Source organism: Pagrus major, chromosome 9, assembly GCF_040436345.1.
Source record: "Pagrus major chromosome 9, Pma_NU_1.0".
Taxonomy (NCBI): domain Eukaryota; kingdom Metazoa; phylum Chordata; class Actinopteri; order Spariformes; family Sparidae; genus Pagrus; species Pagrus major.
In genome coordinates, this window is record NC_133223.1 from 5,013,984 (window position 1) to 5,036,721 (window position 22,738).

General features: G+C 40.9%; 3 protein-coding genes across 5 annotated transcripts in view; 2 read left to right on the forward strand and 1 right to left on the reverse strand.

The window, feature by feature from the left end:
• The window catches only part of rftn2 (raftlin family member 2), a 29,700-nt gene extending 27,131 nt beyond the window's left edge, over positions 1 to 2,569 (forward strand). The window contains exon 9 of the mRNA XM_073473767.1: positions 159 to 2,569. Within this exon, the coding sequence (XP_073329868.1) occupies positions 159 to 362 (204 nt within the window). The 3' untranslated portion in view covers positions 363 to 2,569. The remainder of the gene's footprint in view (positions 1 to 158) is intronic.
• Positions 2,570 to 3,009: 440 nt separating this feature from the next.
• On the reverse strand, positions 3,010 to 14,578 carry LOC141001854 (MOB-like protein phocein). 3 transcript variants are annotated; one of them, XM_073472990.1, is made up of 9 exons: positions 14,444 to 14,578; positions 12,158 to 12,313; positions 9,481 to 9,543; positions 7,852 to 7,952; positions 6,724 to 6,766; positions 6,203 to 6,289; positions 5,946 to 6,025; positions 4,646 to 4,757; positions 4,101 to 4,318 (listed from the first exon to the last, which is right to left on the reverse strand). In XM_073472990.1, the coding sequence occupies exons 1-9, from the start codon at positions 14,561 to 14,563 to the stop codon at positions 4,184 to 4,186; spliced, it is 897 nt and encodes a 298-aa protein (XP_073329091.1). In that variant the 5' UTR covers positions 14,564 to 14,578; the 3' UTR covers positions 4,101 to 4,183. The 3 variants fall into 3 exon arrangements, with proteins under 3 accessions (XP_073329089.1, XP_073329091.1, XP_073329090.1); XM_073472988.1 differs by lacking the exons at positions 12,158 to 12,313; positions 14,444 to 14,578 and adding an exon at positions 10,260 to 10,364 and having other exon boundaries at positions 3,010 to 4,318; XM_073472989.1 differs by lacking the exons at positions 4,101 to 4,318; positions 4,646 to 4,757; positions 5,946 to 6,025; ... (2 more) ...; positions 7,852 to 7,952; positions 9,481 to 9,543 and adding exons at positions 11,636 to 11,850; positions 11,952 to 12,041.
• A 462-nt stretch (positions 14,579 to 15,040) lies between these two features.
• Positions 15,041 to 22,657, forward strand: hspd1 (heat shock 60 protein 1). The gene is made up of 11 exons (XM_073472987.1): positions 15,041 to 15,158; positions 16,543 to 16,718; positions 16,871 to 17,206; positions 17,302 to 17,397; positions 18,153 to 18,246; positions 18,885 to 19,053; positions 19,212 to 19,311; positions 19,464 to 19,709; positions 19,802 to 19,976; positions 20,408 to 20,586; positions 21,162 to 22,657. Exons 2-11 carry the CDS (start codon positions 16,545 to 16,547, stop codon positions 21,330 to 21,332), a joined length of 1,740 nt encoding a protein of 579 aa, XP_073329088.1. The 5' UTR covers positions 15,041 to 15,158; positions 16,543 to 16,544; the 3' UTR covers positions 21,333 to 22,657.
• The last annotated feature ends 81 nt before the right edge of the window (positions 22,658 to 22,738 follow it).

The window sequence follows — 22,738 nt, forward strand, 5'->3', positions numbered from 1 at the left end:
AAGTGTGGTTGAAACGTGACTAAAAATCATTGGAGGTAAGTGTGCATGAACACCAAGAATAACCTTGGAGCCAGAGAAGCATAATTCAAAGTCAGATTCCTGCATTCTGTTTGGGAATAATAAATGTGACACCTCTCTGTGTCCCTCCCTATCTCCAGGCTCTGTCTGTGCACAGTGACGTGTCCAGTCGCTCTGTAAGTCGTGCGGTCAGCAACCCTGTCCCTTCAGAGGAGCTGTCTCCGACCGCTGGAGGCATTGGGGGCTTCCCGGTGTTCGGAGGGGGGTATCCCAGCGCCCTGTCCCACCTGGAGGAAGGTGGCTTTGAGCAGGAGGAGGGAAAGGCTGAAGTCACCTGTATGTGAGCAGGGAAACTGACAGCTGCAGCTTCACCCGCAGACTCAAGTCGAGGATTTAAACTGCTGGAATTCTGAAGAGAACATCCAAATGAACATGGATGTCCAAACTATTGATTGGCCGTCATGTTAATGACCCCTTCCTTTTAACAGAGACTTTAAAGTAGAAGAACTTGGCACTTTTTTAAAATGTTTTTAATGAAGCCATAATGACAATGAGGTATTATGTAGAAATGATCTATGTCCAAACTTTTCTACAGATTTGTTGGTGAGAGAAACTAGTCGATGGCAGACTTTTACACATACAGTATGTAAATCCACTTCAGGGGATTTCCAGCGTCTGATCAGTTCAGGTGCTAATGGAATGGTTACAATACGATAAAGCACAAACACTTTGCACAGATTTCTGCACATTATGTAAACAGCACTGTTTGTGGTGAAAAGAGGGGAAAGTGTTTTTCTTTCTTTTTGGCCCAGCTCACAAATTACTATTTTGATTTGCGTTCCATCACAGATGAACACATTTTTGTTTCCACTCTCAACCTTTTCCCTTTCCCTCCAAGATGCTTAACACCTTTACATCAACGTCTCCCTCGCCTCCTCATGTGTCAAAGTGACACAGGTCAGACAGTTTTTGTCCTCACTTATAGACTGAGGCAGGATGTGTATATATACATGTGGGAGACTGTCATGGTTTCCTTTGTACATTGGTACTAACAATATGCAGACTGACATCTGACACACTACAAGGGCTTTTCCACCAAGATGGAACCAGTTCCATTCCTGTTCTGAGCGTTTCCACAAGAAATAAATTGGTTCAAACTCTTAAAATTGGTGGGTCCTAAATATAGCATGTTGTCCTCGACCTGAGCTGAGAACTCAAGTGGGCGTGTCGTGCTCTACAGGTTGTTGTGCATTGTACAACACCCTTCATCGATAACGCATCCTTGATAACCATCCTTGGTTCTGCTTTAAACTTGGGTAAACATGGGCTGGTTTGCTCGATAGCACCAAGATTCCAAACAGAGCTGGTTCAAGAACCAGAGCTAATCCAGTGGTAAAACACCTTGTTAACCCAGCTGGGCTCAGTGAAGCTGCTGGCTGCTGAAGATCGTACATATTTACAGATAACAGTATTTCTCTGAAGAGTGTCTAGAGGATTTTAGTATTCCGTGGGATTACAAGTGCTAAGAGTAACTTTTCAGTATTATAAGGAGATTTGCAAACTTTCATATAAGGTGTTGACCCCGAAGAACCGTCAAGTCTACATATCCTCGCAAAGCTTAGTCTGCCTGGAGCCATCTAATAATGATTCTGGAAATGCTCATGGCTTGTCTTGTATACTTTTGAAAGTTTTATTTAATATTTGATCAGCCACAGTGTTGGTGTACGTGTTGTTTTCTTCAGTCAAATTTTCAAAATGGCTGCTTGCTGCTTTATGGTACTGGCAATACACCTGCAGTTCTCTCTGTGACGGATGAAGCAAACACAAATGCATTATCATATTGAAACGATGACTGTATTTTTTTTTAAAAGGGGAATTCTGCAGATTTTACACATCAGTGTTTGTTTATAGGTCTGAGAAGTACTTCTGCATATGTGAGAAATGTTGTGCTAAGCCTTTTGGGAGCTGTGTTGGCTGGAGCTGAAGACTACAGGTTTGAAACAATAAACTCTCGGGGTGCGTTGTTAGGAAAAAGTGAGCTTACAGACATCTGTAGCTGCTCCTCATCTCTGCTTGAGGCTACATTAGCACCTACTAGCATAAAACATGACAAGGAAGAAGCATTTGTGAAATATGTATCTGTGGTTCTGCTGCATCAATTTTGATACTTTCTTAAAATGACTGTTATAGAAGTGCAAATGCTAAATCAGTGGAGTTTTCTTTGAATGCTAGGACCAGGACAACTACTTTTCAAAGAGGATAAAATATCATTGTACATATCTTAGATGCTAGTATTCATAATTGCGAGAATGGGTCTCACCTAATTGTTATGCATGTTATTTTGTTTTGAGGGAGGAAAGGGATCAAATGCACAGAAAGTATAGTTTAGGTATTCAGTGATGTAAACACCGCCCAGGTTTGAGTAGTTCATTTTTTAAATGATGTATTTAGCTCAACAAAGTCCCCATCAGGGTTTACTAAATGTCAGTGTTATTCCAGCCATTCCATCATGGAGAGTTGTACATTTTGCTTTTTATCATTGTGTTTTTAAAAAAATTGTATTAAACACTTATTTCCCATGGTTTGAGAGTCTTGTGTTTAGTGTTGGGGCCCAGACACACCTGGCCGAGAGTCGGCTGTTGACCAGTGTAGTTTCTCCTTATTTTTCGCCTCTGCCTCTACGCCAGTGCCATTAGCATCTTTTTAATCAGACATATTCTTGATTAGAAGTGTATATACTAGTGTGAGTTGTGTCCAAAAAACACTTCCCTGTATCATACCTGCACCAAAGGCTGGAGTCTTTGCGGTGTGTTCAAGTGCAGCTTTTTGGCCAAAACACAGCCAGATATGAGGCGATGCAACAGTCAGCCTTTGTGGCCACTAGTTCTGTGATGTTGATTTGGTGCGTCTGGGCCCTTAAACTTTACACACTGGTTTGCAGAAACACTGCTGCATCAATGAAAATGAAAAATGAATGTCCACACAACCATCTGAATAATAGGTCTTTTTTATTAACAGACATCATGAAAATGTCGACAGTAACAAAATTTTTTAGTCCATTAAAAAAAAAGTGGGTTGGATTGACAAGACTCCTCCCACAAAATAACTTAATGAGGGAGAGGGTAAAAGAAGGGAGGTTGTGCTCCAATACTTAAATGTAGCTGATATTCCCTCCTCGTGGTATTTACTCATCAAATGCTTAGAGGGGTAAAAACTGGCTTACAGCAGCTTAGTCTCCCCCCTATAGTCATGGTTTCAGTTACTATTATGTGAAGGAAAGGGGAATATCAGGCACATTTGACACAGTATTAAAATGGGGGCATGTCACAAAGCAGGATCAGAGTTAGCCAACAAGCCTTCCTAAATACCCTGAAACAACATTTCAGAGGCCGAAGAGAAAGAATATCTGACTGCTAGTACACTTACAAAGCTAGAGATTAAGTTTGTCTTTGTTCACTACCACACAAGCCACACACCTACATTGTGTTTTAATAGCGTTATAAGTCAGCAGGCTAATTTAGTGATCCATTTCATGGGACACCCCCAAACAGGCTGGTAGGCAACACAAGCAAATAGAGAACAGAAGCAGACACAAAAGAGTGAAGCACCATCAGAAAACATGATAGTGAATTAAGAGAGAGGGAAGTGGGGGTTATATACAGAGGGGGAGGCGGACTGTCAGTGTGTGCCTTCGTCAACAATACAGGTCACCATGGTTACATAGGTTTTTGCAAATCCAGCTGCTTAAAGAAGATTAAAGGAGAGGGTATCCCTAAAGGAGTAGTGTGGGAGCAGGGCTGTATCCAGAGACAAGTGTGTCACTGGGAGCAGAGACACAGTGAATCTGAATGACAGACAGACAGGGTGGAACTAGGACAGAAAACATCATCTTGTCCTGCAGGCATGGCTGAACTCTGCTCCTGGTATTCTTTACCCTTACTTCCTTTGAGACAGACACAGGTGACGAGGGTGGAGGGACATGGACAGTGTTACTAGACAGGAGCCTTAATACACTGTAGTGTGTATATATATATATATATTTATATATATGTGTGTGTGTGTGTGTGTGTGTGTGTCCTGTATATGCAAGTGTGTGAATGTGTCTCCTCTGTAATGTGTAAAACTGTGTTTTTACATTTGTCTCCCTTATGGCAGCAGCTGTTTCTTAGGCCTCGCTCTCCCCAGCTGATGAGGTGTTCTGCGCCTCCTCCTCCAGAATGGGCACGATCAGGTTGTCCTTGGACATCAGGTTGTACTTCATTACGAAGCGTGTGAACCGGTGACACAGGAACGTTTCATTCTATGCACAAACGCAAATGCACACACACACACCAGCAACAATGAAATTCTGCATTTTGATTCATCAACATACTAGTTGCTTAATTGAGCAGCTTTACAAATCACATCAAAAACTAAACACCTGACATTTGCGTTTTATTGTGCACAGGGCCATTATTTACTTGCATTACAGTTATAGTCTTTATTATATTTAGGTCGTTGTTATATTTAATCTGAATTCAAGAGTACTGTACCTTTAACATGTAGTCAACAATGGAAAAGATACACACACCAAAATTAAATTTTCTCAAGTGTTATTGTTTCATCAGGTATTTCCAAAGACACCTACCTCATACTTGTCAAATATCTGGCGGTGATGGAAGTAGGCATGAGAGAATATCCTATAGATGCGACGACAGACGGAGCCCAGTTTGGCCACTGATGACTCCTTGATGCTTACCCTAGAATGACAAATCATTCGGTAGCTGTTTAAAATGATGTACCAACTGTAAGCCAGTGCAATGGTATCATGGTGATTTTTCACAGCAATCCAAAGCTCGGGACATGATGGCAGTAAAAGGGTCAAACAATTATTTGTTTAAATTTCCTGAAACTAACAATGTGACAAGTGTGCTTTTCACACTGCACCTAGTCCCAGGCTACAACAGCCGTCCACACTGGCACATTCCAAAGTGGGCTAATCTCTATTTTAGCCTAAGGCTTGCTGGCCCTGCTCTGGAGCAGGGTTAGCCCAGAGTTTGTGGGCTTATTCTCTGAATATGAACTAAACGTGAGGCTAACAGGTAGCAGTACAAAGAACGGGGATAAAGTAAAGAGGGTAGATAATGTCAAACAGATATTTAACCCAGGGTTAGTGAAAATGCAGTGAGAATTGAATAGCACTGGGTTTAGGTGAACCCTCGGGTGAACAGTCAGTGTGTATATTCTAAGCCCAGGGCTGAGATTATGGAGTTTGAAAAGCCCTAACAGGCCCACTTCTCACAACAACTGGCCAGGTGTGGGGAGATGACAGTATGCAACTTCATGTACAAACTCGTTTATTTCAAGTATACCCCAGCCTTAAAGCAACTATAAATCTTCTTTTCACAATGACAATGCATCAAATGACAATATGAAAGGGGGTCACTCATAGTGATGAACCTACTAGAAGAATCACCTAAATCTGCAGCTCCCTTCGACTCTACTGAGATTTGGTAATGAGTTGAAGCTCAATGTCTAGCTGTCCTGCCTGTAACATTCCCGTTCGTTCACTCTCACAGCAGCAGGCAGCTGCTTTCAGGAAAAAAAATCTCTAAAAACTGAAATCTACCTGCTCAGCAGCAAACAGACACAATTAGTGACTAACCTAGCTGGTGGAAATTGATCAGCTGAAGAATCAGATTTCCCTCAGGAGTTAAACAGAAAATAACAGCTGAAAGAGTGAATATTGGAGTAAAGTTTGCCAGGTGGGCAGAAACACATCTGCAAATAAATAATTATGTTGCTTTGTAACTGCTAGCAACTATTTGCTTACAAGTCAGCCACATTAACTAAAAGGTGATAAGTCAGTTTCTCATTCATAGCTCGTTTCCATCTCCTCCAAGTGGCCAAAAACATCAATTTTTACAGGTTTAAGGAAGAAGACTGACCTGCTGGGGAAGTATTTGTTGCTATTGAGAAGACAGGCAGCTCCGTCCAGCGTGTGCCTGGTGTAATCAATGGCAGGGCACTGTAGATGCAGCAGGACAAAACACACAGAACTGTCATTAAGAGCACAAACATAAAGACAAATACATCATGTTTAGAGATTCAAACACGTGAAAGTAATCTTCAGAGGGGATAAAAAGTACAGCATAAAGCTGTTAATGACAAAATGAGCTTTGAATGAAGCACCGTGTTGACTCACCTCTTTGGGTGTCTTGTGGGCAGCACATAAAAAGATCCACTGCTCTGTGGCTGTCATCTGGGTGCAGGTGTCTGGATGGCACTCACTCTGAAGAAGGGGACGAGCATCACTGAACATGCTTATAAAGCACTACTCCTTACAATTACATCCTTTCATCTCTTTCAGTGCAATTCAGTCTACAGTTCTCAAATTTAATGGTGAGACATCAACACTAACAGTAGTTTGTACAAAACTGGCTGCTATATTTTAAATGTAAAATTGAATTCTTGCACTTATCCAACAGCAGAGTATGTAGTATCAATAACCTGCTGGGGACATGTTGAGGATACCGGTGTCCCCTTTACAAACAGGTCAAACAACAGCTCAAACAACAGCTCATTTCCAAATAAGTGTTCTTTTAAAACCCTTAATTATATCTCATGTATATATTTGCTTTAGGTACACAGAAAACCTTTAAATATATGCATCATCTAATATGAAATAAAAAAACCCAACTGTATCTGTTGAGTTAGATCATTTACCTGCAGTTTTACAGCTAGTCCGTTGAGCTCCAGGCAGAACTGCCTACAAAGAGAACAAGAGCACAGTTACTAAAAAGACAAATGAGCATGAGGGCATATACTGTCAGATCTATATATGATTTCTGCTTCAGCAACCAGGTAATGGTCAAACTTCGGGAACAGATTTTAAAACACAACTATTGTGAAGAGGTCTGAGAGCATGTCTATGCTCTATACATCTATACATCTATACATCTTTTCCATTAACCCCAACATTTGCTCATATTTTCACAATATGTTTGAAAACAGCCCTTACACGTTCTTATATAAATCCACCATGCCTGAACATCAGTAGTTGCCCTGTCATCATATATCTGTAACTACACAATAGACCTTACCAATTTATGGCAATATTTTGCAAACCTTCAACACAACATAACTTCATATCAGTTGAATACTAAAGCATTTGCCTCATTGTTAGCTTGACGATTAATCCTCTTAAATAAGAAAGTTGCCTGCCCTCCCTTTTATACAATGGATCAAGCATGTCATGATGTGTCTTCAAATTGAGAAACTGAGATTCACTTAAATGAACAAGTCATGTAAAAAATACAGTAGGATCAGGTTTCCCTTCATAATGTGGAGAATCGATCCTTTCCAGCATCTTAATTGTTCATGTCATTCAGAAGTCTCTTCTTATATTTGTATTTTGTTTAATATATTGTTGTTGGCTTGATCTGGATTTGATCTATTTGTGTGGTGGGTAGTGTTTCAGTTATAATATATATAGGTTGTTTTTTTTTAATAGTCTTTTTTTTTTTGCCTTATGCGTGAATCTTTGCAGCACATTCCCATACCAACATATATGATATGATATAAAGGGTCAACGGCAATAAGACTTGTCAAAAATATCTCAAAATATATGAATGAACTTTATGCTACTCTCAACATGGGGAGACTGATATTGTTAAATTCTATTGTAATTTTTGGATTTTTCTTTTTCTGTCATTGCTGTTATTCTAATAGTTAACACCATTTTGCTCACTTAGGTAAAATGAATAAATAAAATGTTTAAATAAAAAAAACACACTCCAAGACTACATGAAAAACTGTGCCCAAAATGTTTTGGCACAAACTTTTTGAACATACCTGAGATGCTCATACTTCCACACCCCCTCATCCTGACCCTCCGGAGGTTCCAGGATTTTGTCGATATTGGAGCAATCTGATCTAATGTTCTGCTGAATGTACTGAAACAGAGTCATCAAACACACTTTAGTACAGACCCTCACTCAGCAGCAGCATTGTGATCATCACCTTGATATAGACATAATACAGATAATCCACAGTGCCTATGTTAACTAATGATTCTACTGTCAGGGATTTTCTAGGAAACTAAAATAAAAATCATTTTAGAATGAAGGCTACACAACTGGAGGAAGATACATTTGTATACTGTGTGATCAAACTACATAGAGTGAGATTTTGATCACATCACCTACATGTCATTTCCTGGCCTTTAAAGCCCATTACAGTTAAAAGATAGGTTTGTGTTTTTTCCAAGTATATTGTGGTTCAATTCTCACAAAAACATATGTACACTGAAAGAGTTTATGGCCACTTAAATATTCAGCCCTCCTTACAGTCTGTGAAAAGAGCCTAATGTGATTCCTATGTGAAAGACAGGGGACAGAATCCAGTCCTTCTTCTGCATAATAATAGTACCTAAAGTTCAGCTGAAGCTATTATGAGGCTTCAGGAGTCTGAATTAGCCAGATCAGTCACAAGGGCCAAACTGTGGACTTAAAACCTGCAGAACTGTAAGTCAATGGGAAGAGAGTAAGGTACCCACACGGGGTAGGCAACCTCCTTTTCTGCTACTTAAGTACAAAAACAAACAAGCTACTGCTGTTACAGTGCACTAAACTCATCTTCAGTACCTTCTGTGTAAAACATCTGAAATAAGTGAAATTAAAATCTAAGCAACGGCACAAAGAGTGAGATATTCAAATAAAATGTAATCTTCAGTCTTTGATAGACATTCATAACCAATGCTAGTAAGGTGAAGTAAGGAGATCACCAGAAGACGGTCAGCTGAAGTATTATTAGAAATTTGCTTGTATATTGTGATTTATGTTTGTCAATGAAGCAACAGTATGTTTTTTTCATCTCAATATTTCAGAACTTATACATTTTGAAGGCAGTAAGAGTTTTGATAGAGGTGACTTTAGGAATGCAATTTCTCACTGAATTAGGACTGCGGTTTAGTCCCCCATCACTCCCATTGAAATAGTATTAATTGGATGTCTTCATGACAAGTATGGACAGGGGAAATCATTTCAGCAAACATTCATCCTTTTCTCTGAATGCATGGCCATGTGAATGTTGTGTTAGGTCACATTACAAAGTGCAAACTTGTCCTTCAAGTGGGTCTACTTTCTGAACGTATTTGGCCGTTGTGGCCAACTGAAATCAACAATGAATGCCTTTACGTCATATCACATTCATAATAATAATGATTGTCGTAATCAGATACTATGCACCTATAGCTTGCTTTGATTAAGTATCCTGTAAAAGACATCTTTATTCATACGTATTACATATCAAATTCATCATAATCTAGAAATTGGTTGATCGATGTTCCTTCGACGACATAATCTTAGCTCTTACTCACACACAATGATATCACCATACACTTCTGACAGATTACACAAACCCAATCGGAAGGCAGCACTCACACCCACGCACAACATGACATGACATGACATGACAACACACCTGTTGGACAGCCAGAGTGCTGTCCATCTCCTCGAATGATTCATCCGGCCAGTTGTAGAAATCCTATACATGGAGGGAGAACAATTTTAGTCTACACTCCAAGCGGACAAAGCTGGCATTGTGGCATAAACATTGCTACATAGCTATCATCTGACGTTTTACAACCAGATTCGGGAAACCATATCGTTACAACACATAGGACAAATGACATATGGTGTACAAGAATCGAACTCAAGTTTGAAGTATGGTTACAGGCAAAGCTCCGTTTTGCAGAGAGAATGTCGCATCGTCAAAGTTAGCAGCCTTTCGGTTTTCTACATTACTCACAGCTCCGAAGCTAACCTGACACTAGCTAATTAACCTAGCTAGATAGCGTCAGCTGGGGGTGCGACTGCTTCCTGCAAAGCAAACAGCTACAGAGCATTTATGCTAGGGTGCAAGTTAGCCATGGTTGTGTGTTTGAGGATCATCCTACGAACCTCATTCGCCAAAACCCCTATTTGATTACTAAAGCAACAATGGTCATCACACGGAGCTCCGAAATGTACAGTAAACCCCACAGTCGTATTAGTTGACGTTACTCCAGGAACTAGACGGAGCAAAAGCTAACGTTAGCTAGCTGGCCATTTCCAGGTCAGGCCCTTCCTATATGTTGTCTGCGAGCAAGTTGTCGACAAAAGACGTGGAGACAAACCACACCACTAAAATGAGACGGCATTCCTTAGTCGTTGGGTCTTGTTTACAGTAATGTTCACGTATTCCTGCTGCGTGAAACGCACCTTTGCCTTGGTTCCAGGCCGATTCCTCCTGAGAACTGCAGTACCCTCCGCCATGACCATCTCGACAGAATACCCGGATGTTCGTCAGCGGCTGTGTTGTAGCGGCAGACTCGGATGTGATGTGAACACGGAGCGGCACACTCAAATGTTACATGACACCAGGAGTGGTGAAGTGTGACTATGTTTACACGTTACTAACTGTACTTAACTGCACATTTCAGGCACTTCTACTTTACTGTAACATTTCCATTCAAACTAATGTGTAATTACGGTTTTCAACTCGACACCCTGGCACCCTGGCACTACCGTTCCTAGTTACACAGACATGAGGGAAAACTGGAGAGATTAAGAAATACAACATGTTTGGGGAAAATAGGAAAAAGACAAATGACAAACGTGCCAAGAAACATCACAAGTAGTAAAACTAAGGAGATGAAATATAAAATGAGCTAGTCGAAGATAAATAGAAGTGTGAATTATTTAATTGACTGGTAACAAGAGAAACAATAAAAAGATTATTTCTTTCTAGTTAAAAAAAATAAATAAAAAACTATATTTCTTCTTCAGTCCATTGAAAAATAAATATTATATTTCTGACTCACACTTGTACTACATTAAATTTGACAGAGAAATATTGTACTTTTTACTCGGACACGTCATCTGTCTTACAGCTATGTATCAGTTACACTGTGGATAAAGCCTTTACATATAAAACACTAACAATTTATACAACATGATGCATTGTTATAGCTTAAACTACACAATAGTCAAGGCTGGACAGGGCTGCCAACAGAGACAAGCAAGCACCAGACCCTCAGGGGCCCAAAAGTCCAAGGTCCACTATTTATCAATTGATTTCTGGTGATTTATTTCAGACTTGCCAGAAAATTTGCACTACGTATGTAAGTACAATATTAACTCACAAGGGTCCTGTATTATTACCTTGTCTTGTGCGCTGATGGTGCATATTCCTAAAAAACTGACTGACAAACAATTCACCTGAGGCAGTTGACGTTATTACAGCAGGAGCACTTATTAATCTGAGAATGAAGCACCTAGGTTTACTCTATTGTGTGCACTGCATCTAAAGGGAACAGGGAGGCAACCGGTACATACACAGGGCACAGATAGTAGTTGTTGGATAGGTCACAAAATGTGATATCAATATACTGAGAATATAGTTCAAGTCATTTTTTTAAATGACAATGGTCAAATGATATCAAGTGGTTCTTGTTCTTGGCAAGTCATGTTCATTTCTGTTTGCAGACTCTACTGTATGTGGCCAATGTCTGAATATTTCTCTTAAGTATACTGAATATCAACTACTGACCACTTTCAGGAAATGTATGAAATCCATAGACAAAAAGACAACAATCAACAGTTCACCTTTATTATTTTAACAAAATGCAATTAGAATTATTTACATTTGCAATAACATAGAAAAAAGAAAAACAGACATGAAAGAAGCAACTTAATTTCTTCTCTCCAGGGATAACAGGGACTTGACATGTTTTACAGCAACTAAAATAAAAATGAAGACTCATTCGACGTATTTTCCAAGGATATCTCCATCACGGAACAGGAAGTAGTCCTGAAGGTTAGAGTAAGAAAACAAATTAGCCAAGGGAGGCACAAAGGAAATAACACTTAACCTATTCAATTGAAAAGACTTGAATTGAAAATTTACTGCACCTTGTTCTCCAGGGTGACTTTAGTTCCACCATACTCTGGTAGGAGTACCTTCTCTCCAACATTCACACTGACTTTCTGCAAGTTCCCTTTCTAGAGAAAACAGCAGACCAAACATTACCCATGATTTCTCACAGCCAAATAACTATAAAAGCCAACACAGCTCCTAGAAAATATGCTTTACAAGGAGGCCGAGAAAAGGTTATCACCTGATTGACAGAGCCAGGTCCCACTGCCACTACTGTCGCCTGCAGCACTTTGCCTTGAGACTTCTCTGGCAGCATGATGCCGCCCTTTGTTACAGTCTCTGCTGTGAGGCGCTCCACCAGCACACGGTCAAACAAGGGGAGGAATTTTCTGAAGGCCTGCAAGTGACCACAAAGACAGAAAATTAGCAAATAGTATCAATAACTATCAAACAATATTTTAATTTTGTCACACCATCAATAAAGTTTTGACATTTTCTGTTAGAACCCCATAGTACCACAAGGGGGCTGTCTTGGGTCATAGACAAGGTTTGTGTTGCATAAACCCCAAAGACAGTGGACCCCCCCACCCCCCACCCACTGAGTTGGTTTTGCAACATCTGCAAGCACACACTGTGATAAGATAGAATCTCTAACCAAGCTGATAGTGGTCGGTTAGAAATATTTTTAATACACAAAGATATTCAGGTTGAAATACAGGAGTGATTAATCTGCAATTGTGGCTGCTCTGTAGGGAAAGGGGGATGGGAAGTTGAGAGGGGGAGGGGAAGCACAGGTTAGGGCTACAGAGATCTTAAGTGAGGACTGTGTCTCAACCATAAATGAGCTGCTCCTTCACAGAGGCTGCCTTTGTGAAGTCAATTATTGCAAAACCCAGTGTAATGAATGTCATCATTTCTTTATTATATCTTATATTTCAGGCAGTGTGAAGTTCAAGTTACAACCAGCAGATGAATGCGGGAGGACAGCAGCTTTAGAAGATTTAAAACACCAGCTGCCAACAGTCTGATAACAGCAGATGTATGCGTGACCTTGGGTGAAGGTTGTTTGGGAGAGAGGAGGAGGGAGTTAAGGTTGGGAGAAGGACAGGTCCCAGTTTGTTGACTGATCAGATTAAGGAAATGACCAAAGGTGGGTTGGTTAGTTACTCATTGTTTAACTAAAGCACTGCTCATGAAATACGTTGATGATAAAGAGGCATCTTGGAATTTTGGGTAAAACACTGAGCTATGATAACAGCCTTGACTGGTGATGAAATATCCTGCAGGTTTTCATCATGTCAAGATAACACTCAAGGCCTGTTTGTTCAGTTTTCCAGAAGGTTCTCTCTGTAGTACTTTACAGAGTGGTAGGGGTACAAGTTGCATAAGATGGTTATGATTAACCTCACTTTTTCCAACTATCAGCTGCAAAGACTGTTATTATACTATGGTGTTTTTAATATTTTGCCCAGCCCATTTCAATCAATTAGGGTTAACACATCTCAGTATTACAGCAATACAGATCAACAGCACTACAAACTACAGCCTGCACAATGACCACTGAGTTGTTATAAGCTTCATAAAGGCCAGGATTTATTGCAGGGCTGTTTTTGGTAGTTTTAGGTAGATACACATGAAAAGCTTGCAGCTTTTGGGCCCTGTATCTTATCCATTTACAATTTTGGTATTATATTCATACCATTTGTTTTTCTAGTACTACTTAGTGCTGCTAGAGTCAACATTCTTCACAGCATGTCAGCAGATAAACAGTCATAACACAAACAGGTTACTATCACATACTACTTCTGCTACTATGTTAACAGGGTTGCGCTCTGATTGGACATTGGCTGTACGCTGATAGGTCATGAGGTCACAGCCTACGTACCGGAAGCCGGATATGATTTAAACGCGTATTTAATTCATACTTTTTCATTGAGCAAGGGCATGCATTGTGCAATATGACAGATGAATCCGACCAACCGAAGCCAATTTAAGATAATCGCACCACACTTGTCTGAATACTGATCAATGTGCCCACATACACGTTAATCAGCCACATGTGACTGCTGCACTTATGAATGCCAGGGTCAGATTCTCATAAGGTATGCGATTCATTTCTTAACACATCTATCGGATCCCAGATGATCATACGATGATAGAAAAACCAACTCATCTTACTGAGTGTGCAGAAATATGTGTTAGCTAACACTGAGTATGTAGCTGCACCTGCAAGTTTAACGATAGAGAATAGATACAAATAAAACCCGTCTGTCTTCTCCTCTAGTGTTTTCCACAATGTATCATGACGTAAACATGAATGTATTTAGCAAATGTCCCCTTTCCCACTCAGCTTCTCAGCGGCTTGACCTTGTGACTCGATGTTAAAGGTAGCTAACATAACATTAACTGCTAACGATAATTTAGCAGCCATATGAAGCCTGGTCAAATATGTGGTCGGTCCGCTGGCTGTCTATCTGACTCTGTAGTTTAGTAAGTAATGGTGACAGTTTTGGACGAAGTGTCTTACCATTTCTTGATGTCTGAGAGTCGGCGTGGAACTGCACCCCGGTTTTTTCGTGAGCGTGGATCTGACACACTGAAGGGGAATCACTCCACGTGAGGAAATATCCAGAAGGATTTTGCGCATGCGCACTACCTGACCTGAACTTGAAGGCCGATTCGTTGCCTAACAGAAAATTCTAGTACATCAAATGCAAAGAGTAAAACAATTAATGTACATTTATACAGATTGTTTAATGAAACGAACCTATGTGGGTGATTTCTAAACTGTATTCTGGTTATTTCTCTGACATTCACACATTTAAAGTAGGAGCAATATTGCACAATGTCAACTTTGACCTTTATTTTTTTCCTCCAATGGCACACGCGAAAATTCTAGAATAGGCTGCCCTGGAACGAGCACTGACATGTATTGTGAATAAAACATCCTTAATGGTGAAGTGTACACATAACTTACGGTATAATATTATAAAAACCTTTACTGTGGTTTAGTCCGCGAGCTCGTTTCTTTAGAAAGAAAGTCATATAAGACAAATATATAAGCATTATGATATTATTCAGAGTCCGGGGCGTGCCGGTGAAATACCCGGATGTGATGGGCCATGTGCAGTCCTCTCTCGGCAGCTTATTTGCTCTACACCGCTGTCCTTACTTCCAGTCGTTATATCATTCCGTCTTGCAGACGAGCACCTTGTAGCCGCCACAAGCTTTTTACCTCACAAGTAAGTGCTGACATTTTATAAAGTCTTCAAAGCTACATAGTACATATTCCATACTGTATACTTTTGACGAACGCTAGCCCTCGATGTCAGATTTTGTCCTGGCTTAGGTGTAACACTCGGCGCAACACTTCTCAGCAATGCTAGCTTTAATTACTCCTTGCTAACAGATTTCTCTTTTAGCTGCAAGGACACGCATGCTAAAATGTCACCACAGACTATCGCTAGCTGCCGAACCCTCTCTGTAAGCTACCATCTTGTCTTAGACGGATATTGAGTTATTTTATTTAATCAGGAATGTCGCGTCTCGTGTCCGACTGGTGAAACCTTTGCTTATGGAAGTCATACCCGAGTAGAGTGCTGTGGACAGCCTGAATGGCACACAGGAAGAGACCCATTACTAAGAATTGTCGCCAGTCATACAATTATTGTGCAATTCTTGACGAGAGAGTCGCTGACAGTGTGATGGTCATTCATTAGGCTGAGCAGGGATGGTGAGGCAGTTCCGCACATGCTTTTACAATTTGACCTTGTGACGCACGACCTGAGGAGCACACGTGGGGTAACCAGGAACTGGTTTGGGGATACACTAAATAATCCTGTCACGATCAAGGCCAGTATAAACACTAACCGGATTAGAAATGAAGATCAGCGTTTTCCAGATAGATAAAAATGGTGTTGAATGACTAGACACGATTTGCAAGCATATCGAAGCTAAAAAACAGTTAACAGCTAACAGCAGGCAGCTTCTTTTTATTATTAATATATGGGGTTCGACAGTACGATTTAAAAAAAAAAAAGTGTAATCCTTTTAAGACTTTTATTAAGCAAAAATGCTAAAATAAATAAATAATAACTGACAGACTAAACGTTAATTAACACACTTGAAGGTAGTTGGATGTTTTGTCAGATTTCTTGTAAACATTTTTTATCACATGGATTTGGCATAATGCTGGTGTGGTGGTGTGAGCTTTGCTGTGATGTGTTTATGGTTATATTGTACCTTTTTGTATAAGGTGACTTGGAGAACTCTTGGAGAAAAATATTTGACCATCCAATGAGTGGAGGTTCATTCATTCACTGGTGGCACATCATAGCACTAGTGACCACTAGGGGCACAGTTAACCTTTGTAACATAATCCGTCCTCTTGTGATAGTTGGGGGAGGGATGGATGGCTTTGGAGAATAATTATTTAGGTGTACTTTAGCCCCACTCATCACAGGAACCACACACCTATTTTCAATGTGTAAAATATTCTTCTGACATTCTTGCCCTTTCAAAAAGCTACACAATCATTTTCATTTGGAACACCTTTGGTTCATGGCAGTGGTCATTAATGGTCTCAGACATGTTGCATAATTTTCCCTCTGTTTTTTCTTCCCACAGAGATGTTTCGTTTACCCACAGTCATGAAGCAGGTGAGGCCTGTGTGCAGGGCACTGGCTCCTCACCTCACCCGAGCCTACGCAAAGGATGTGAAGTTTGGAGCTGATGCTCGTGCCCTCATGCTGCAGGGAGTGGATCTGCTGGCTGATGCTGTGGCTGTCACCATGGGCCCAAAGGTAATGTGAAGCTTTATGGAAAATCATACCATGACCAACTATATTAAAACCACTGGCGGGGTTATTGATTAATTTAACTCTTTTGGTATTGGAACTCACTGACCCCAGTGTTACAGACCCTGTCATCTCACCACTCTCTGTCTCTGTTCCAGGGTCGCACTGTCATCATTGAGCAGAGCTGGGGCAGCCCAAAGGTCACCAAGGACGGTGTGACGGTGGCCAAGAGTATCGACCTGAAGGACAGGTACAAGAACATCGGTGCCAAGCTGGTTCAGGATGTGGCCAACAACACCAACGAGGAGGCTGGTGACGGCACCACCACCGCCACTGTGTTGGCTCGTGCCATCGCCAAGGAGGGCTTCGACACCATCAGCAAAGGAGCTAACCCCGTGGAAATCCGTCGTGGAGTCATGATGGCTGTTGAAACTATCATTAATGAGCTGAAAAATCTCTCCAAACCAGTCACAACCCCTGAGGAGATCGCACAGGTACACTTAATTAGTAATAAATTCATTGAAATGATAAGTAGCTGCACATGTTGAATTTGTAATGAAATGCTTTAATATTGTCTTTGGTCTTTAAGGTTGCTACAATCTCAGCCAATGGTGACGTGGAGATTGGTAACATAATTTCCAATGCCATGAAGAAGGTCGGCCGCAAGGGAGTCATAACTGTCAAGGTTAGTGTCACATAAAGGTATAAAAAGATTGATGTATAGCCCTAATGATTGCTTAATTTGTAATAGTTATAATAATTTTGTATAGCATTTTTCTAAAACAATGTTTACAATGTGCTTTTACATGCAAAGCAGCAACAAATTCAAAATGGACCAACAAACAGAAATATGGATGAGAACAGATCAATGCTTTAAATAAAAAAAATTGAAATGGGAATAAAATGAAATATGGGAGAAATACAGAAAACAGCCGAACAGCAGTGTATAGGTAGGGATTCACATAAAAGCCTGTTTTATAAAAGAGTTTTTAGAAAGAATTTAAGGATGATTTTGCAAGCCCAATTTCCTCAGGCAGGCTTTATCAAAACATACGTACCCTATCTGAGAAAGCACAGTCACCTTTGGTTTTGAGCCTGGACTGAGAAAGAACCAAGAGGTCCTTCAGGATCTAAGGCTGTGTTCTGGCTCATAAAGCATTGAGAGTTTGAGCAATATACATGTGGGCTAACCCTTACTGAACTTTAAAAGTATGTGTTAAAATTTTAAAATCAACTGTAAATCTTACTGGTTGCCAGTTCAGATGTGTCAGGGTGGGGTAATATGGTCTCTACGTTTAGTGCCAGTTTTTGACTAGGACAGGTATAGAGAGAGTTGCAGTGGTATAGAGACTGTGCATTAGTCTAGATGAGACTTTGTAACCAGAGTCTACTGTTGTTTTGGTATGAGAAGTGACAACCAATACATGCTTTACACGTCAGGATGGGAAGACTCTGCACGATGAGCTGGAGATCATTGAGGGTATGAAGTTTGACCGGGGTTACATCTCCCCTTACTTCATCAATTCTGCTAAAGGTAAGGCTGCTCGTTGCACAACTACACACATATATTACAGCTTGCTAGACTACACACTACGCTGAAATTGTCTATAGTCTGACTAAATGATGTCGCACTAACATCAACAGTCAATTCCAGGTAGACAACTGGTGGTTGATTTGCTTTGCAGAGATATGTGAAATAGGCAAACTTGTTTATTTCTGTTGCCATTTTCAGCCATAACTGTAACATTTAAAGACGTATAGTAAAACACGATGGTCCAACCTGTCTGACCTTTCTGCTGTGCTTCTTTCATGTACTACATTAGTTTGCTAGCGTCTTTGATATCTACACAACAGCGACCTCTCAGACTAACTGCTAGTTTGGGTAAACTCAAGCTGTCATTTTTATCTGTGGCCCAACAGGTTAATTAGGGCTCAAATCTAGTGGTACTTACAGTGTTATTAATAAGATATTACAGCACCAAACATGTATTTTGAATTAGATGTACACACTTTGAAAAAATACAATTTAAATTGTATTTAAGCTAATGTGTGATACAGGGGGTTTCTACCCAGAAGTTATTATACAAACCTAGTGATTGGTTCTATCCAACACTTCCTGTCCTCATATTTGCCTACGAAGGAACACCATCAATCTGATATCTCTGTTTTTAGGCCAGAAGTGTGAGTTCCAGGATGCCTACCTGCTGCTCAGTGAGAAGAAGATCTCCAGTGTCCAGAACATTGTGCCAGCCCTGGAGATTGCCAACCAGCACCGTAAACCACTGGTTATTGTGGCAGAGGATGTGGACGGAGAGGCCCTCAGCACCTTGGTTCTCAACAGGTACATTGTGTTTGTTGCCTGATCAAACCTAACCAGTAAAATATAGCTTGTGTGTGGGTTAGCTTGAGTAGAGTAGTCAGATGAGGGGTCACATTGCACTGGAAAGAAGGCTTGAATAAGGATTAATAGTAACAAATATTCAACAATTTAACTTTCAGGCTGAAGGTTGGACTTCAGGTGGTGGCTGTTAAAGCCCCAGGCTTCGGAGACAACAGGAAGAATCAGCTGAAGGATATGGCCATCGCCACAGGAGGCACTGTAAGTCCACTTTTCAATGTCAAGTGACTTGAGAATGTCTGTGCTAAATTCTGTGCAGTTAAAGTTTAATTTGGAGTGTGTGAAATGATTTTTAAGTGAAACTGAGGACATTCAGACATATTTTATATGTATCAATCTCCTCCTTTCTCCAGGTGTTTGGAGACGAGTCTCTGGGTCTGGCTCTTGAAGACATCCAGGCTCATGACTTTGGTAAGATTGGTGAGGTGCAGATAACCAAAGATGACACCTTGCTGCTGAGGGGAGGAGGCAGCTCAGCTGAAGTTGACAAACGTGCAGCAGAGATTGCTGAGCAGCTGGAGAGCACCACCAGTGACTACGAGAAGGAGAAACTCAACGAGAGGCTGGCCAAGCTTTCTGATGGAGTGGCTGTACTCAAGGTACTTTAACAGAAATGCAGACAGTACTAACTGCAGATCACCATAGTTTTGTTGTGTGATAGTAAAGTTGTGATGCATGCTCTCCATTTCAGATCGGAGGAACAAGTGATGTGGAGGTGAACGAGAAGAAGGACCGTGTGACTGATGCTCTGAACGCCACCAGGGCTGCTGTGGAGGAGGGTATTGTACCAGGTGGAGGCTGTGCTCTGCTGCGCTGCATCCCGTCCCTCGATACCCTCAAAACTGCCAATTCTGACCAGAAGATCGGTTAGTAAATCACATGCATAGGCTTAAATGTACTGAACCCACTGTTCTCAAACTATGGTACATGCACTACCAGTGGTACCTGAGCTGAATGAAGAGTGCCTAAATTACCAGAGTCTGAGTATCACCAGGCGCCTAGTGGGGTTTTTGTCCAGTGTGAAAGGGACATAACCCTCCTCACAGCTCTGTCAGATTGTTGCTATTTCAGCCTATGAGTTTGACATGTACTGTGGCTGGAGCTGCTCTTAATACTTAACTATTGAAAATGTTGATCAGTTATAAAGGGCACCAGACAAATTGAACAAGGCTTTATTGGCATGACAATAATCCTGTATTGATAGACAAATAAGCAGCCATCTTTCCAGCATTCAATTTCAGTTTTGTGTCAAAAGTGAATTTATAAATCTGATTTCCTCTCTGCTTGTTCTACACAGGTGTGGATATCATCAGACGGGCGCTTCGTATTCCTGCCATGACCATCGCTAAGAATGCAGGTGTGGAGGGCTCACTAGTTGTGGAGAAGATCCTGCAGGGATCATCTGAGCTCGGCTACGATGCCATGCTGGGAGAGTACGTCAACATGGTGGAGAAGGGCATCATTGACCCCACCAAGGTGCAGTGCTCATTGATTATGGAGGTGTAATGTAGTTAAAGGTGTTATTGATAACATTCAGCCTATAAATGTGGCATTCCATCTCCCTCTTATATTGCATTCACGTCACAACACCACTGTTGTTGTAATCATCTGCCTCCTCAAGTGGTTACTAGCTAACGTTGCTAACACAGTACAGTATGCTGGGTTGGGGTTATACTTGACTTGTCTAATTTGGCATAACCACACATTCTCTGACTGCACAGTTAACCACATGTGTAGAGAGAAGGCAGATTTTGTGTGTCCAGTGTGTGCTACTAATGACTGACACTTTGTAGTTCAGAGGGTATCATAGATTTTATGAGGTTTATAGGTGGTATTTTTCGTTGAACTCTGGACTTATTTTTGTGAATATTATTTGAACTTGCCTATCCCTAACCTACTAAGCGCCACCAGGATACAGTCGAGCTGTTTTAAAATATCCCAATATTTTAAAGAGATTGAAATGTAAGTGACAGTTGTCTGGGTGAAAAACAAGAATCGTGTCCCATGTAGAACGTAGAAATGCTGTAACCTCTTATTCCCTTCCTCCACAGGTGGTGAGGACAGCCCTGTTGGACGCTGCAGGAGTAGCGTCTCTGCTGTCCACCGCTGAGGCCGTCGTTACAGAGATCCCCAAGGAGGAGAAGGAGATGCCAGGGGGCGGCATGGGAGGCATGGGAGGCATGGGCGGTATGGGAGGTATGGGAGGTGGCATGGGTTTCTAAGCCAATCCTCCTGACTCGCTGTACAGACTAAGAGGCAGAGTGGTGCTGAGGGTGGCTGAGGAACAAAAGATAATCCTCCACGAACTGGCACCCACCTCAACCACACTTTGCCCATACAGACTGACTAACCGGCCATGAGTATGTTGGAGCTGCAAACAGTTGATGACCCCCACTACTTTACATGATTCTGCCTCCTGCCCCTTTGGCTGGGTGTCTGGAGGAGCCAGCCTCGCCCGACTCTGTCCTCCTCTGTCCCATTCACCCAGTCTGCTCAAAAAACTGAGGCCATCAATATCAGTTACTACATCAGAATTCTCCTCAGCTATCAACATCGGCACAAAACTCAGTCCATCATATAAAATACCAGACAGAAAGAAAACTGCTTATACAGGAGAGACCATTCCATCTCTGTAAGAGGTAGTAAGTGATTAAAGTGGTCAAAGAAGAAACTAATATAGTATACACATTTATAATGCTCTGGTACCACAGAGAGAGAACGAGAAAAGATGCCTTGCCAGGATTGTGTCACTGTCCTTTTATTTTTGTCATGTTAATTTTCGTTTTGTTTTTTATATCTGCCATGTTTCTTTCTCAGCTAATATTATGTAGGTTAAAGTCTGTCATTTAATTAAACAAATTATTTCTCACAGAGCTTGAGCATTTTCTGTGACTTTGTCCTTGAAATAATGACATGACATTGTATGTCTGCTGATGTCACATGCTCCCTTGTACATGACCACAGTTGGATGAGTGCCTAAATTACCAGAGTCTGAGTATCAGCAGGGGCCTGTTTAAAACAATGTACAATTGAATTAATGTTTACTGAGGTGTGTGGAGCTTTTAAGTCTTGGAGTCATTTTCATGCATGCAGCATTGTGAGTTTTTCTCTGACCAGCAGCCTTTAGGTTACTGACCTTCATAGCTGAATATTGATTGCACAGTATACAGTAAGGCTGATGGTATGTAAGAGCAGAGGAGTGGGGCAGGGTCGTGAGGTAGGGTTCAAGTTACAAACTAGTTTGGACCGTTCAAGGTCTCAGCTACAAAGTCTAAATGTGATAACCTGTGGTGTCTGTGATGTTAAACATTGACCTTCATACACTCTGCTTTAAGTGCGAGTCACAAATGGCTGCAAAAGGAAAGTAACTACATAAAGTTTATTACTTACAGAGAACACACAGTCGGTGGTGTTTCTTTTCCAGGACATTATTCCTTTGTAAAATGGCAAATAGCAGCGATCATTCGACTTTTGTTTTGTACAATGTAGACATGATTAATGGTGATTGTTTTGTGTTTTTTTTATTTAATAAATTCAATTGTTTAGATGTGTCAGTTACTCAAGTTCTTTAATACTTGTTCATTAGCTGAGGTCTAAAGTTCAACCTTGGAAACCGTGTTAAGATGAC